General features: G+C 44.3%; 1 protein-coding gene across 1 annotated transcript; it reads left to right on the top strand.

Annotated features, from left to right (window-relative positions):
• Positions 1 to 617: 617 nt before the first annotated feature.
• Positions 618 to 15,927, top strand: mlf1 (myeloid leukemia factor 1). Its single transcript, XM_056283948.1, has 7 exons — positions 618 to 739; positions 2,147 to 2,303; positions 12,939 to 13,025; positions 13,216 to 13,344; positions 13,666 to 13,825; positions 14,758 to 14,896; positions 15,104 to 15,927. The coding sequence occupies exons 1-7, from the start codon at positions 693 to 695 to the stop codon at positions 15,180 to 15,182; spliced, it is 798 nt and encodes a 265-aa protein (XP_056139923.1). The 5' UTR covers positions 618 to 692; the 3' UTR covers positions 15,183 to 15,927.
• The last annotated feature ends 681 nt before the right edge of the window (positions 15,928 to 16,608 follow it).

Below are 16,608 nucleotides of genomic sequence, written 5' to 3' on the forward strand. Positions count from 1 at the left end.
AGTGTTATATTGATATAAAATAAACTTCAATAAGGTGTTTATTATGTATGTGCACAAACACACGTATGTGTGCGAGTGTGCGTGTGTGTATTGTGCAGCAAGTGTGTATTTGACTGTCTCGGCAGATGGCTGTCCTTACATCGAGTCGCCCCACATGCCAGTGTCGGGTGGCGGTCCCCGAGGTAAGATGTCCTCACACCCCACAGATAGCTTCCAGGAACCACTTCGTAAATAAGTTGTTTCATCAAATGCTTTTGTTAGATCACGGATGGACGAATGGGCCCGGCCAGCGTGCAGGTTGTAGTCCCGCAAGTGACATTGTAAGTGTGAAAGAAATTCAGATTAAGATAAACACCTTCGTAATGTTGCCATGCTTCGGCGAGATAAGGAGGAAATGGATAAATGGGATTTTATCAGAAATTGTCTGGAGTGTAGTTGTCAAGGCAACGACACACAACGTATTAACGCGCTGGTCAACGCGTTTCCAAAAGAAAAAAAAGAAAAAACTCCGAATAACCAGCCAATTGCAGGGCCGGGTTTGGGTCATGTGACCCCGCGGGTTCTAAATGACGTTGCCAGTTCCGTAGTAACTAACCCATAGCAACACTGACGGGGCGCAGGAGTGAGAGTACCTGACGGTGGTCCGGTCCATCTACTTCATTTGGTCTTCGCGTCTCCGAAAACTTTGAAAAATGTTCAACAGTCTTCTCAGGGAAATTGAAGAGGACCCATTCTTTTCGTGAGTACCTTAATCGTTCCTTTGTATAAAACAATTGACAGTGATCTTCTGTTTGCTTTTTTTAAGCGTTCATAGGGTAAGAACGGTCACCTTTCTTAAAAGTCAACAATGAAATTGCCATTCATCCTGAAGCGCATCTTTGAAATAAATGGTGGCATGAGGATAGATTTATTTATTCGGCCGCAGCTATCTTAATCCTAATTGTATTCCAGATGGACTGCGAATTGAAATTGAGTGTTAGTTCATTTAAATATTCAAACCCCAAATGTGCCCACCATAAGACGTATAAACTCACTGTATTTAGTTAGAAATTGTGAATGCCTTGTCTCATGGTGTCCAAATTAACACCGTTTTGTAAATCCAGGACGTTGAGAAATCTGATAAACAAACAAGGCGCTGAGTTTTCTCGGGCGCCTGCTGGGCTATAGGCTCATGCTTCAATCAGTTTAATAAATCGATCAGTCTATCATTCATTCCAACTTCATTTATATAACATTACAGTTATATTTCGTACATTAAAAAAGTAATGCAATGCGCTTTACTCATGGGAATAGGATCGTAGCAGATGAATTACAGTGAAATTACCATTTATTTATAGGAATTAAATTGACCAATTAAGGCAATTTGTTATGAACTGCCAAAATAAAAATACACTAGCCTGCTGTGTGGCTCTGTAAAACCATCCACCCTTGGGCATCTATAGTGCATTTGCTGCTTCTGGAAAAATAAATACATGCAGACGAAGTTATCCCACATCTGACCAATCCAATGTTAAGACCAGTTTTGTTGACTAAGCCAATGTTAAGACCAGTTTCATAGACAAGTAAAGTCTTTCTGTGACTATTTAGAGTTGTCTCTGCAACTAGTTGGCTATGTATGCAACTTGATTTGCTATAATGCCTTTTACATGTTAAAGTGGTTTGTGCTCACTCAAGAATTATGCTTAATGCACCTTGCATTGTTGCGCTATCGTGTACTTTATACTGTGTATATAATTATGATTTCATGTGTAAATATAGTCTATGTAGGTCTGTAGTGGGGGTTTTTGGGATGGTGTGTCCTTGTGTCCTTTGTCCTTGTGTCCCTTGTATTAAGGCAAAGAGAGCTAGAGCACAATAATTTCATTGTATTGTAAATACATATCACAAAGTTTAACTTGAACTTGAATTAATGAGCTCTTAAGTCCAGGATAAAGAATGCTTAATTGAGTATTAAAAAACTAAATGCCTGGTGTTGTTGACTAATTTTCCTTCCCTCTTTCTCCCCATTCGAAACCTTTTTTTTCCTTAGCTCCTCAAGGTATGAGTTTCTTTTGTAATCTGCATGCTGTCAGTCTTCAGCTTCATACTGCAGAATTGCATGGAACTCCATCGTGAATGTTGAGCCTGATTCCTTCTCTTCCTACAGGGACCCATTCCAAGCTCACAATGAGCATTTCCGCCAACTGATGCGTAGTTTCTCTGAGCCTTTTGGCGGACAACTGATGCCCAGCTTGACAGATGGGAGACGGCGTGGCCTTGAAGGACATCCCAGCTCAAATCTGGCTCTCAGAGACGAACGCAGGGTAGGAATACTGCTGTAAAACCAATACACAGAAGCACTGTTTTGTTTTTGTTTTAGCTTGTTACTCTTGTTGGACGTACTAACTGCCATGCACTAGCTATTGTTGAGGACTCAAATCATCATTTAACTTACAGGGATCTTCAGCCATATTACACCCATTAGGCTATATTGGTGTGTGTGTGTGTGTGTGTGTGTGTGTGTGTGTGTGTGTGTGCGTGCGTGCGTGCGTGCGTGCGTGCGTGCGTGCGTGCGTGCGTGCGTGCGTGCGTGCGTGCGTGCGTGCATGTGTGTGTGCATGGACATGCAACTGTTTATCTCGGTTTGGGAGCGATTGACCCACATATCATTTTGGCCAATGGGGGTTGAAACCTGTTCTCCAGCAGTACCTCACTTAACACTTAACTCTGTCACACACATTACCCTATGACCTGCACTCTCCCCTGCCCGACACAAGAGTGCCACACAGTTAGAGCATTTCTTTGCTGCCCACGCAATTTCAAACTGGAGGTGAGGGGGTGGTAAGAAAGGTTAAAGTGCAATCTATAAAGTTTTTTAACAGTAGGGATTAAGCGTCAAAGGTCCTAACCTGATGTTGCTTCCAATGATTTCCACTCACAGAAATATTACCACTGTAAAATGTGATGAGGCTGAAATATCAATAATTCTGCATGCACTCAAACGTTGACTTTATAACCAAGATGTTTGTATCATCCCTGGCGAGGCATCAATACCAGTTGACATCTAAAAAAAAAAATCGTATCTTAGTGTTTCGTTGCTCTTTAACAACCAAGATCTGAAGTGTTGTAGTCTTTGGAGAAGGTGCAAGGTTTACTGGGGTCATGGTGGAATCTGGCCACTGGCAGCGTAACTAGAGCCCCTTTACTGGAGGTATGGAGCTGTATGAGACAGGTTTAGTGAAAGGGCAACTCCCTTGGCCTCTCTGGATAGCTATATCTAGCCCTGAAGAGGCCTATTTATAGTACATTGTTCCACTGACACACTGCTTTTTGTAACGACACATACACACACACACACACACACACACACACACACACACACACACACACACACGCACACGCACACGCACACACATACACACACACACACACACACACACACTCACACACAGGCTTCTTTCACGCTCACGCCAACAGGCCGCGGAGGACTCTGCTGTGCTGTCCTGAGACGAGCTGTTGCAGAAAAGATATGTCAAAATACTTGTTTGTTTTGGTAGTAGACAAGTTAGCCTAGTTTTGCTTGTCTTTACATGTAATAGTCGATGTAGATTAATTTGTCATTTCCATCTAAGGTTTATTAGTAGATATGTCGTCGTTCATTATCACCTGTAGTTAAAAAAGTGACTAAGCCTACATTCTTTGCTTGGAGAGTTTGTCAAAATTGAAATCAATGCCTGATGGTCTTTGCTTGTTATATTTTCACAATTTTTCTTTTGTTATGCTAGAATGTGGAGATGCTAATCTTACAGGTTTGAAAGTCCCTTCTAAGCCATTCGCTTTCAGAAGCATGGGTAATGCAATTGAGAGGGTCAATTTCTTTACCAGTGGGCTGACAGGCGGGCAGGCAGACAATTAGGTGGGTAGATTGTTAGCTCTGAGCAGTCTGCTCTTTTTCCCATCTGCCTTGTGATACCTTATCCCCATCTTAACCTCAGTGCTGCTCATTTGTCCCAGCCTGTTAAATTTGGTGCCTATGACCCGCCATAATCCCCATACCTCGTGAGGACCTGTATAATTATCCTTGATAATGACTGTCATCAGAATTTTTCCTTGCTGGCCAGCAACCTGCTGTTGCTGTATTATCCATCTCCATCATTCCATCATGTCCCTGATTAATACACCCAGTATGGGGGAAGGGGGATGGAGGTGGGGGTGTATGGGGAAATCTTTAATTTAATGCTGTATTTAGTCTCTCAATTAGGATTTTATTTTAAAACAAATCATATTAATTTTTCAGTGTTTCCAATGTAGTTTGACCTGTTCCAAGAGTTTTCTCAAATAGATTTTTAAAATAAGGCAAATCACTCGTCAGGTATCAATACAACTCCACAAGACTCAGAAACACTCTAAAAGCAAGTTAATTCACTTTAATAAAGTGAAGATTTCCCACCCTATTGGCAGGTTTTCCACTTGGTTATGGAAAGCACAATCACCACATCTAGCTGCGCTCTCTATTTGTGGACATCTATTTTTTCACAACAGACCTTTGACAAGTTGATGGCAAGTGAAACACTTGGGGGGTGGGGGGGAATATAAACATAGCCCGTTGTACATATGATATGCAGCAAGGGTACATTCACTGAAATATGGATCGTGATGCACGGCCCCATCATGTGGAACAAATATCAATTTGATAGTGCACATACTTGTTAGAGTTCAGCCATAGCAGCCTGAGGGGGAGAAGAGAACAGCAAATACATACCTTAGATATGCTGGTGGGCCATATCATGTAATGTCAGCTACATAATGGTATGAATGATAGCAACAGTGTGGCGATGTAGATGTGTGGCACTGTCAGATGGAGCAAAATAAATTAAACCACAATATTTCAAAATTGTTTTTACAAAAAAGTCACACATTTTACCAGCTTCAACGACAATGATTGGTCTCTGTTAAATATCTGAAAGCTGAAGTTTTGATTTTTAACCGCACTAATATTCACTCCATATGCCCCCGAAACACCCAGATTGCTGGAAAATCTTGTTCACTGGAATGGACTATTTGAATGACGTGTAAAGATGGACATTATTATATAGTGTTGAAATGAAATTGAGGTTCTTTTTGAGCAAGAACACAAGCGGCAGTGAACAGCAGAGAGCCTGTCATTAGATCTTTGTCTGTGGTCCATGGAGAGGGACCGTTTAAGCAGAAAAGTCTTCCCAGAGATGATGAGAGGGCCATGAAGAGTGACATGAGGCCTCTCTTTTACATGGAACATCGGTCAGGAGCCCACAGGAGCAACATGTCAGACTACAGTTTTTAAAGGGGACAAAGTACAAGATTTCTGTCACAACCAGATTGCTAGACTGCTTTGTCATTGGTGTCTGACAACAAATGGATGGTGTTTGTTACAACACAGAATCAGCTATAGCAGCCCCATATAGCTTATTTCATAGATCTGAATACTCTCTTTCTTTCTTTCTGTCCATCTCTCTCTGACATACACACTCATGGGAAGCTAAGGACCAGTCTGTTCGCTCACAGCAGTAGTCAGACAGCTTAAGCTGTAGTGCTGTGTTGAGGGCTTTGTGGAGGTATGCACGCAGATGTCATGGACGGCGCATTTTCTTGTCGTTGCTTGTGAGGTCCATCTGTTTGGCAGAGCGTGCTTTGGCAGCACTGATGGGTTAGCAGCTAGATGACAGACAGTTCACCCACGTGCTGCTCTCCAATATCACAAGCACACAAGTGCACACAGAAATATGTGAGCGTATGCACCCAAATGTATGGAAAAACACACACACACACACACACACACACACACACACACACACACACACACACACACACACACACACACACACACACAGCGATAAAAAAGGTGCATGCTCTATTGAGCCCAATTGCACAAATGCAGCCAAAACACATTAACACATACAGTAAGATGTGCAAGTGCTATCACACTCACATTCATCACATAGTGCCAGAAGGCTTCAGCGTCTTGTATCAGTTTGCAAAGCACTGGTTCGCCAGCGGGTGAAAATGTCCTGTCTTTCCTTCCAAGTCTGCTATGAGCTCTTGCATTTTTTTTCCTCCTGCCACTCTAAATTACCTCTTTACTTAATATCACCTTTCAGGACAGTTGGCTGGGGGCTTGTGTATAAATAGAGGATGAAACATGGCTTCAAATGATAATGAGATCTTATTCTTAGTTAGATGAGTGCTTCCTTTGATTCTGCGGTTTGTACTGAGCGAGACTTGAGGTGTCCATGTGATATGTGTCCTGTGATATCTGTTGTGGTACCGTTGCTAAAACAGAGTTGGCCATACTTCAGTATTTGGTCATCACTTATTCTGAAAATATACCTCCAAGCCTCTTGATGGGTTATAAGTTTAAGAACACATTTTGGTTTTGTTTTTTTCTCTTATTATTTATTCATGCTGTGATTCTGACTTGAAAGAATGTTTCATGGAAATATTTATATCTCCAGAGTGGTTGGTTGGGCACCTCTCAATTTAATTTAATTTATTTGATTTGTTAAATGGGCGGCATGGTAGCACAGTGGTTAGTGCAGTCGCCTCACAGCAAGAAGGTCCTGGGTTTGAGCCATGGGATAGTCCAACCTTCGTGGGTCATCCCAGGTCATCCTCTGTGTGGCGTTTGCATGTTCTCCTCATGTCTGCGTGGGTTTCTTCTGGGGGCTCCGGTTTCTTCCCACAGTCCAAAGACATGTAAGTCAGGGGAATTGCCCGTACTAAATTGTCCCTAGGTATGAATGTGTGTGTGTGTGTGTGTGTGTGTGTGTGTGTGTGTGTGTGTGTGTGTGTGTGTGTGTCTCTCTCTCTGCCTTGTCATGGCCTGGCGGCCTGTCCAGGGTGTCTCCCCGCCTGCCACCCAATGACTGCTGGAATAGGCTGCAGCATCCCCGCAACCCTGAGAGCAGGATAATAAGCAGTTCAGATAATGGATGGATGGATGGATTTGTTAAATTTCTGTCCTTTTTCCCCCAACCTGGCATGTTCGGGTCCCTGTTCTCCTAAGGTCCCACCATTGACTGACTCCTGTGGTTGAAAGGGCCGTCAAAGACTATAGACTAACCAGGTGTGTACTCGGATAAATGTGGAATAACCCACCCCTTCTTTTCACTTACTGGCTGAAGGTTTCTCCAGGCTCACGCTAGTTCCCCTAGATAATTGCATCTGGAAAGGCACCCACCACCTATAGGAGTTGCAAATTGCAATTGGGGGGACCAGTGAGCCCCACCAGCTCCCCAACTAGGAACATAGCCACTTATTTTCCCTGCAATTTGTGGCCAAGCTGGAGGCAATGCTCAGGTTTGAGCCCTGAACCTCAGTGTTTGAATGCTAGGGTATTCAGCGACTGTGCCACCTGCGCACCCAGCCCCTTCTATTCCCTCCCAATGATATAACTCAGTGCAGGGAGCTTCACCAGTCACTTTCTACCGACCTCTATGCAGGCTAAACAGAATTTAAATCCAGGGAAATTCCACACCACACAAAAGCCACTTACACCGTTGGTCCCAAACTGCACCTTTGATAGCGATGGGGCAAAGAAATTTAGGATTTCTGAATTACTTATTCTGTCTTTGTTCCCACATTATAACTGTTATAACAGGACATCCCCGCTGCCCTGGCACAGTGTTACACCAATGTGAGTGGAAAGATGAGTATGCAACACTACCCAGTTACCATTAAGTTTCTGCACACCGTTATTCCTTTGTGTACTCACTGCATTTTCAATTCCCCCCTCACTTCTGTCCTTCAAAACAAACTTGTACTTGGCAAGATCCGGTGCCTCTCTTCTCTCTAGTGGTCCTCTAGGTCTTAGAAGGCATAATTTAGCAGCGTTCCATCATATCCCAAGCGGTTAACCGGTTACTGGAGCACAGCTCTTTTCCTTATAAGTATGAAATCCGATAGTGCCCCCTCCCCCCGTACGGTGTTACTCATGGCTCCCCTTGGAGCCGGTGACAAGTTCAGTATCAGAACGAGTAGAGAGAGAAAAGAGTGAGTGATAGAGACAGAGAATACAAAGCGGCAGTAGTCCAGGTGGCCTAAAATAATGTGTTAAAGACCATTGGGTCCATGCTCCATATTTTGCACTCTCACCCTCTCCTCTGCTTTGCATGACCCCTTCTAAAAATATCGACAGCAGAAATGTAACCAGCATTTATTAGTTCATAGATGCCTCTCAGAGATATAATTGGTCGCCAGGCTTCATAGATGCCGTTCGGGAGTGTTTTACATCAGCATGACCTTTTGAAAAGAGCTGAGTGAGCAGCCTCAGACTCTTCAACCCCTGCTGTCGGCTTCGTGTCCTGGCTGGCCCGTCCGGCCCGCTGCAGCCTTTCCTAGAATGAAGCCAGGTTTCAGTGTTAAACCCCCCACTAATCCCTGGCAACGCGACCCAATTACACATGGAACACAAGTCATTCAACACCTCACTGGCTACGCACAAAACCCCCTGCACCTCCACCCACAACACATGCTCACGCATACACACAGATGCACAAACACACAGAAATGGTGATGGTGAGATGCTTATCCAGGACCGCTGTATTATAAGCACCATGGGGGCTTTGGCCGGGAGAACAGAAGCTCTGACAGAAAGCGTAGTGCGGCACCCACCTCATCCTCATCTTCCTCCTGGATGATTGCACTCCTAAAAGGTTCAAGGCCCTGAGGACCTGTGCGTGGAGCTCTGTGGAACTGTGTCAAGGGCTTTTTAAGCAGTGTAAGAGAACATGAGAACATATCATCTCATCGTCAGCCACTTCTCCGGGGTTGGGTCGCAGTGGCAGCAAGCTAAGTAGGGCACTCCAAACATCCCTCTCCCCAGCAATGCCCTCCAGCTCCTCCTGGGGGATCCCAAGGCTTTCCCAGGCCAGATTGGACAAGTAGTCCCTCCAGCGAGTTCTGGGTCTACCCCGGGGTATCCTCCCAGTTGGCTGTGCCTAGAAAACCTCCAGAGGAAGGTGCCCAGGAGGCATCCTAATCAGATGCCCGAACCACCTCAACTGGCTCCTTTCAACACGAAGGAGCAGCGGCTCTACTCCGAGCTCCCTCCGGATGTCCAAGCTCCTCACCCTATCCCTAAGGCTGAGCCCAGACACCCTACAGAGGAAACTCGTTTCAGCCGTTTGTATCCTCAATCTCACCCTTTTGGTCACTACCCAAAACTCATAACCATAGGTGAGGGTTGGAACAAAGATTGACTGGTAAATTGAGAGCTTTGCTTTTCAGCTCAGCTCCCTCTTCACCACAACAGTCTGGTACAACGTCCGCATTGCTGTTGATGCTGCACCAATCTGCCTGTCAATCTCCCACTCCATCCTAACCTCACTTGGGAACAAGACCCTGAGATATTTGAACTCCTTCACTTGAGGCAACAACTCATCCCCAACCTGGAGGGAGCAATCCACCATTTTCCAGTAGAGAACCATGGCCTCAGGTTTGGAGGTGCTGACTCTCATCCCAGCCATTTCACACTTAGCTGCAAATCACACAGTGCGTACTGGAGGTCGCATTCTGATAAAGCCAACAAAACCACATCATCTGCGAAGAACAGAGATGTAATTCTGAGGTTCCCAAAATGGACACACTCCTCACATTGGCTGCGCCTTGAGATCCTGTCCATGAATATCACAAACAGAATCAGAGACAAGGGACAACCTTGGCAGAGTCTGACACCCACAGAAAATGTTTTTGACTTTGTGCCGAGAATGCGGACACAGCTCTCGCTTTGGTTATATAAGGACCAGATGGCTTGTAGCAACTGCCCCGGTACCCCCTACTCCCACAGTACCCCCCACAGAGTGCCCCAGTGTACACAATCATAAGCCTTCTCCAAGTCCACAAAACACATGTTGACTGGCTGATAAAACTCCCATGCCTCCCTCAGCACTTCCGCAAGGGTAAAGAGTTGGTCTTTTGTTCCATGACCAGAACAGAATCCGCATTGTTCCTCCTGGATCCAAGGTTCAACAATTGGTCGGAGCCTCCTTTCCAGCACCCTAGAGTAAACTCCCAGAGAGGCTGAGCAATGTGATGCCCCAATAATTAGAACACACCCTCCGGTCCCCTTTTTTAAATATGAGAACCACCACCCCAGTCTGCCACGCCACAGGTATTATCCCCAACCTCCACGTGAAACTGAAGAGGTGTGTCAGCCAAGATGGCCCAACAGTGTCCAGATCCTTCAGCATCTCGGAGCGAAACTCAGCCACACCCAGCGCCTTGCCACTGAGGAGCTTCTTAACTACCTCAGAGACCTCTGCCAGGGATATGGGTGGGCCTTCCCCCAAGTCTTCACACTCTACCTCCTCCACTGAGGACATGTTAGCCGGGTTCAGGAACTTCTCAAAGTTTTCTTTCCACCACCTGACAACATCCCCAGTCTGGGTCAGCAGTTTCCCTGCTTGGAAGGAACGGCCTCCCCGATCAGTACCCAAGCGGTGCCTTGTTATTGGACTTCTGTGTGAGTCTTGGATTGGCCATAACAAACACCATGTTCAAACATAAGGTAATTCATAAGTGTACATGGTACTAGAACACCTTAGGTCTAAGATCGATGATAGACTTTGTGGTCGTATCATCAGATCTGCGGCTGTATGTTTTGGACACTCGGGTGAAGAGAGGAGCTGAGCTGTTGACTGATCACCACCTGGTGGTGGGTTGGATCAGATGGCAGGGAAGGCTGCCGGACAGACCTGGCAAACCCAAACGTGTAGTGAAGGTGAACTGGGAACGTCTGACGGAGGCCCCTGTCCATGAGATCTTCAACTCCTACTTCCAAAAGAAATTCTCGTGTATCCCGAGGGAGACTGGAGACATGGAGTCTGAGTGGGTCATGTTCAAAACCTCTATTGCAGATGCGGCAGGTAGGAGCTGTGGTCATAAGGTCATAGGTACCTGCCGAGGTGGCAACCTAAGAACCCGCTGGTGGACACCGGCGTTGAGGGAAGCCGTCAGGCTGAAGAAAGAGGCCTTTCAGGCTTGGTTGGCCCAGGGGTCCCCTGAAGCAGCAGACAGGTACCAGGAGGCCAGAAGGGCTGTGCCTTTGGCGGTCATGGAAGCAAAAACTTGGGTGTTGGAGTTCGGCAAGGCTATGGAGGAGGACTTTCGGTTGGCCTCAAGGAAGTTCTGGCAAACCATCGGTGACTCAGGAAGAGGAAGCAGGGCCTGACTCAGGCTGTGTTCAACCGGGGAGGGGAACTGCTAACCCGGACTGGGGAACATAAGAACAAAGCCCGTAAAAGTAGTGGCAATAAAATAATTGAACATGTGCAAATAGTGCACATGAATCTATTGAATATATTACAAGTCCTATCGAAAATGTGTGCGTGTCCGTGAGTGCGTGCGTGCGTGCTTGCATGTGTCCACATTTGTGGAGTTCAATGCAAAGCTATGATTTATTGCTACCTTGATTTTGTATTATCCTCAGGGGATGAGCCAGTCTCTGTCACCGTTTGGCAGTGTTGAAAGCACGGTTGGTAAAAAAAGTTCTCCACTCTATGCTACAATATCAGTTTCTCAGATGGATAAATTGCATGATCTAACTCACTCACTCAAATTCTCATTGAGTGAAATGTGAAGTTGTCAATATCTTGTAAACTGGTGAAATGAAGTGTGTATGAAATGACCATTGGATGCTCTGAGGGTTTCCCAAAAATATCTCATACTGCACTAACATCATCTTGTAAGCATATAAAGTTTGAGGAAACTAAACCCTGGTCCATATGATGTGACCTAAATGTTTTGATCATGTATACATAAATTTGTCATTGTGCCAGTGATGCCTGCGCTGATGGTTGCTAATGTATCAGGAAATTTATGGCCATTGGTTTAAAGAGAACCTTCTATTTGGCATTATGAATTCATGGCCATGCCAATAACTGACTCAAAAACTCACTTAAAGATGGAAAATATCAGGGCGTCCGGGTGGTGTGGTGGTCTACTCCGTTGCCTACCAACACAGGGATCACCGGTTCGAATCCCTGTGTTACCTTTGGCTTGGTTGGGCGTCCCTACAGACACAATTGGCCGTGTCTGCGGGTGGGAAGCTGCATGTAGGTATGTGTCCTGGTTGCTGCACTAGCGCCTCCTTTGGTTGGTCGGGGCGCCTGTTCAGGGGAAAGGGGGAACTGGGGGGAATAGTGTGATCCTCCCACGCGCTACGTCCCCCCTGGTGAAACTCCTGTCAGGTAAAAATAAGCAGCTGGTGACTCCACATGCATCGGAGGAGGCGTGTGGTAGTCTGCAGCCCTCCCCAGATCAGCAGAGGGGGTGGAGCTCCAAAAAAAAAAAGAAAGATGGAAAATTTCTTTTTGCCATGTTGTTTTTTAATGTTACCTGTTCTGATGTGAATATCATGATGTGTCACACATTGTGAAGTGTTAACATGTGAATGCCCTGTGTAGTGTAAGAAAACACATGCATGACACATATATAGACGCTTTCCAAGTGTATCTGCGTACATGATGCTGTTATTTTATGAGCTGGTAATGCCTGGTCACCAGGTGGCATAGTGAACCTGGTACTGCAGCTCTTCCGGTTGTCCTTTTCACACTGAGCTCACGTCCAAATTGATCTATCAAGGACAATAAAGAGCACAACTATAGCTTTAGTGGGCCACATACACAAAGTCAATGTGTGGTTTGTAAAATTGTTGTACTGCAATCTCAGATACTGCCTAAATACAGCCACGAAGTGTTTAAACACTTATGATAATGGCTTCTTTTTTTCCCCCCTCTTTTTATGAAAAAACTGACAACTGTTCTGTAGTGTTTTCTGCTTTGGGTTCATCAGGTATTAACAAAATAGATGTTAACATAGGTTGAATTCATCCCTTTTATCTTCTGTTTGCACTCTCATTTGTCCGGTTTTTTTTTTAACCTTTTTTTAAGCTTAACCCCCTGCTATAATCTTTGTTTTTATAGGACGTGGACATAAGGAACCCCTTCAGCACGTTTGACAACATGATGATGAGCGTGAGGAGTCGGATGGAAGACATGCACAGAAACTTTGTGAGTTTCTCCATGTGCTTTCAATCAATGCTTTTTCCTGCTTTTACCCCATCTTGGATTGGTAAATTTAACAGTTGTTGTGAAGGTGTACTGTAACAACTGTCCTTCCTTCTCTATGCCCGTGTGTGTATGTGTGTGTGTGTGTGTGTGGGTGGGTGTGTGGGGATGTGTATGCGAATGCTCTCTCCAGGAGAACCTGTCCACAGATTCCAACACCCACTCATTCAGCTCCTCTTCGGTTATGACTTACTCCAAAGTGGGGAATGAGCCTCCCAAGGTGTTCCAGGCCTCCTCACAGACACGCCGGGCTCCCGGAGGGGTACGTAGCACCCCAGATACATTTCACCATATTACATCACAGTTTATCTTGGGACATCACTGCACGGTTCACCATGGTAAGCTGTGAGCTCTAAGAGGTATAGATCTACCCCTAGCTGTCTCAGCTCCATTCCATCTGCCCATCTTAAGCCAGCATGGTGATACTTACCAGGCCCTTAGGTGAGAAAAGGATGTCTTTTCATTAAAAGGGTTGTTTTTTGGGGGGTTTTCTTAATACACACATAATGAGTGCTGATGTTCACCGTGATCTTTTCTCACTGGCCATCTTTCACCTGATGAGTGTATCTGATTGTTGTTCTAGATCAAGGAGACCCGGCGGGCGCTGAAGGACTCCGAGAGCGGCCTTGAAAAGATGTCCATCGGTCACCACATCCAGGACAGGGGACACATCATGGAGAAGAAACACAACAAGAAGACAGGAGAGAGGGAATTCAACCAGGACTTCCAGAATTTGGATGAATGTATGTTAGTTAAATGACTGAGACAAACAGTTAATGGTCAAGAAACAAACCTTTGATTTTCCTCCCTTCAGTGTGTGTTCATACAATTTACCTTGTTTTATGTAGAAAAACCATATTATGTGCTACGGGTATAGGGGGGAAAAACAACAAGTTGCACGATTCGCTCGGTTCCTTCTTAACAAGTTAAAGTGGCTGCCATTTTCACCAAAATAGTTAAGTACATTGCTCAAACCCTTAACAGAAGGTCCCACAACATAGTCAATGTGCTCCCATACTAACTCTGATTGGCATTCATGTGGATTAGTCAATAAATACCACCAAATTGACTTAGTTTTTGTGCAGTATTTTTTTCATGCCTGTTGTACTTTTTCCTCAGTTGTCCACCACATAAAAGCACACCTTTTCTTTTGTTGAGATTGGTTAACCCTGAAATGAGTTTCTCAACTATGAAAAGTGCTCTGGCAAGGACCCACTTCAGTGGTTGGGTCTACATTGCGGCCACTCATTTTCTTTCACATAAGTGAAGTAGAGTTTGAAAAAAGCAGAATAGTGTGAAAATGGGCTTTAAGGTGGTGTCTGATAACAGGTGATACTAGTTTAAAGCCACTGTCTGTCTTGGAAAACTGTGATTGCCAGAGACTAGCTTGAGCCTGCAGGAACAGTGTATCTCTTAAATCTATAAACCTGTCAGCGGATAATATATTCAATAAAAGGACTGTATCACATTTGAACCCAGCATTAAAAAAAGAAGCACCCTTATGGCTCAAGAGATCTCCAAGCTTGAAAAGGTTCATAAGCCACGTTTATCATTCCCGACCTCTGCAAAACAAGATTTCGTTTCTCAGGCTGTGCTACTGTCAGGGTCGCCGTTCATCATTCTACAGAGCGATGCCCGACGTGATCCTGACCTTCGACTTTTTCATTTCTTTCAGCTGAAGCGAAATCTTTTGATGAAGAGTGGCAGCGCGAGGTGTCCAAGTTTCAGCCATCTGTATCCATGTCTTGTCTGGACGCCCCAAAGCCTCGTGCTGCACATCGGACAGCCCTCACTGGCCCAGAGCAAACCCAAAGGTCAGTTATGCAAAAGCCCTACTCTCAAGTCTATACCCTGAAGACAGAATCAGAAGTCTAGGGTCTAATAACAAACAAGTTGGAGATACTAAAAACGGAGTCATAGGCTTGGTAATGGACATGGTTTTCATGGTACACTACAATAGGTGATGAGCCTTTTCAGCTGTAGTTTGAATTAATCTCTGTTTTTGTTTGTGATTTTCACAGAGAAAAACCAAAGATTGACGGTAGAAAGCAAGTGCAACTTGACGACATAAATGTGAAAGGCTCAAACATGAAGAAGTAAAAACATCTGTGTGTTTGTCTCTGTACTGAATAAAACTCGTTCAGGCAACAGACTATCTGGTGCTTTACACCCATACATCAACATTTGTGTCACCAACCAGATGCAGGCAGAAACTGGAGGGAATATTTTACTTCACTGATACCTGACAGAAGCTGCTAGAGGTTTTCTCATTCTTATTATTTCACACACAACTCTGCCAGGAAAACAAAATGGGTCAGTTGTACCTGTGAGAACATGATGAAACCGATACACTTTGCTTTATAGAGATGTAAGAATAAATCCACCTTGTAATTGAAACTCATGAACATCGTTTCAGTATAATTTTACAGTAGCATTATTTGGATCAAGTTGCATATAATACAACATTCTTCTTCAGGTTAATATATTTTGTAGCTGGAATCGCAACGCTTTCATTTGCGCTTCACGCGTTATTTTCTGTATGGATTTCAAAACACAGAATGGTGATTCATTGACTGACTCACTCATAGTCCACTAGTGCACTTAGACAATGTCTAAATTGTCTGCTTGTAATTATATTTTGTAGTGCTTGTTTTTCTAGATAGTTTTCTCCGCTGTAATCTTTGTAAAAAATAAAATGGTACCTTTTTATATTGTTACATGTTATGGGTTTTCTTGTTTTTCATGAAATAAACTGAATGCTGCATAGTGCCAGTTCTTGAAAAGAAAATATTTGAATTATTCCGAATAATTCTTGTCTCAATTGTTTCTAGTTTTCAAGATAAGCTGTTATGTGTCATCACAACATTTTATCTGGAAATAAATTTTAACATATGAAAATGGTTCTCACAAGTTTTGGTTTATTTACATGTTCATTCACATTAAATGTAATTCAGGCATGACTTCTAATGGCTCGCTAACTGTTAAAAGTTTGCCTTGCATATATGTAAACCAAGTGTGTGACCCTATACTGGGACGGAGCCCTTGATGTGCTGGTTTGATTGTTGTCCTGGGGGATATTTTTTGGATTGGGACTCCAGTCAATAATTGAGGATTGTATTAAATCTCACACAGCTGCCATGTCCTCCTCTCACATGCTGTCATTTGTATCTAACCCTCACTTTAACATCACATAGTAAGATAATGAGGACTAAATATCTGCCATTGACTCCGCAAGCGTCCATACGTGAAGCTGTCTTCTCATTAGGTACCAAAATAAGGTGTGAGCACCATGGGGGCATCTCAGTGTCTTAGCTCATGTTTCCCATGGCAAGGCGGTATGTCTCTTAAGTGTGTTTATGCATCGAGGACGACGAGCCATCCCAGGCAGCTTCTCTGGAGTCAGTGAAAACTGAAAGCCGCTCTGGTCCATGGACTTAGTGGGATAATTGACTTCATCAAAGTTGCGTGTGTATCATTTGTTGTGTCTGTCTGTCTGTCTTAATACATTCAATTAAACCGATAGACA

The sequence above is a fragment of the Lampris incognitus genome, chromosome 7 (assembly GCF_029633865.1).
Source record: "Lampris incognitus isolate fLamInc1 chromosome 7, fLamInc1.hap2, whole genome shotgun sequence".
NCBI classification, from domain to species: Eukaryota; Metazoa; Chordata; class Actinopteri; order Lampriformes; family Lampridae; genus Lampris; species Lampris incognitus.

Excerpts from the sequence above, each read along its gene's own strand:
- mlf1 (XM_056283948.1), top strand. The coding sequence starts at position 693 with ATGTTCAACAGTCTTCTCAGGGAAATTGAAGAGGACCCATTCTTTTC. Across the intron at positions 13,345-13,665 it reads CACGCCGGGCTCCCGGAGGG|ATCAAGGAGACCCGGCGGGC; the intron begins GTACGTAGCACC and ends TTGTTGTTCTAG. Across the intron at positions 13,826-14,757 it reads CTTCCAGAATTTGGATGAAT|CTGAAGCGAAATCTTTTGAT; the intron begins GTATGTTAGTTA and ends CATTTCTTTCAG.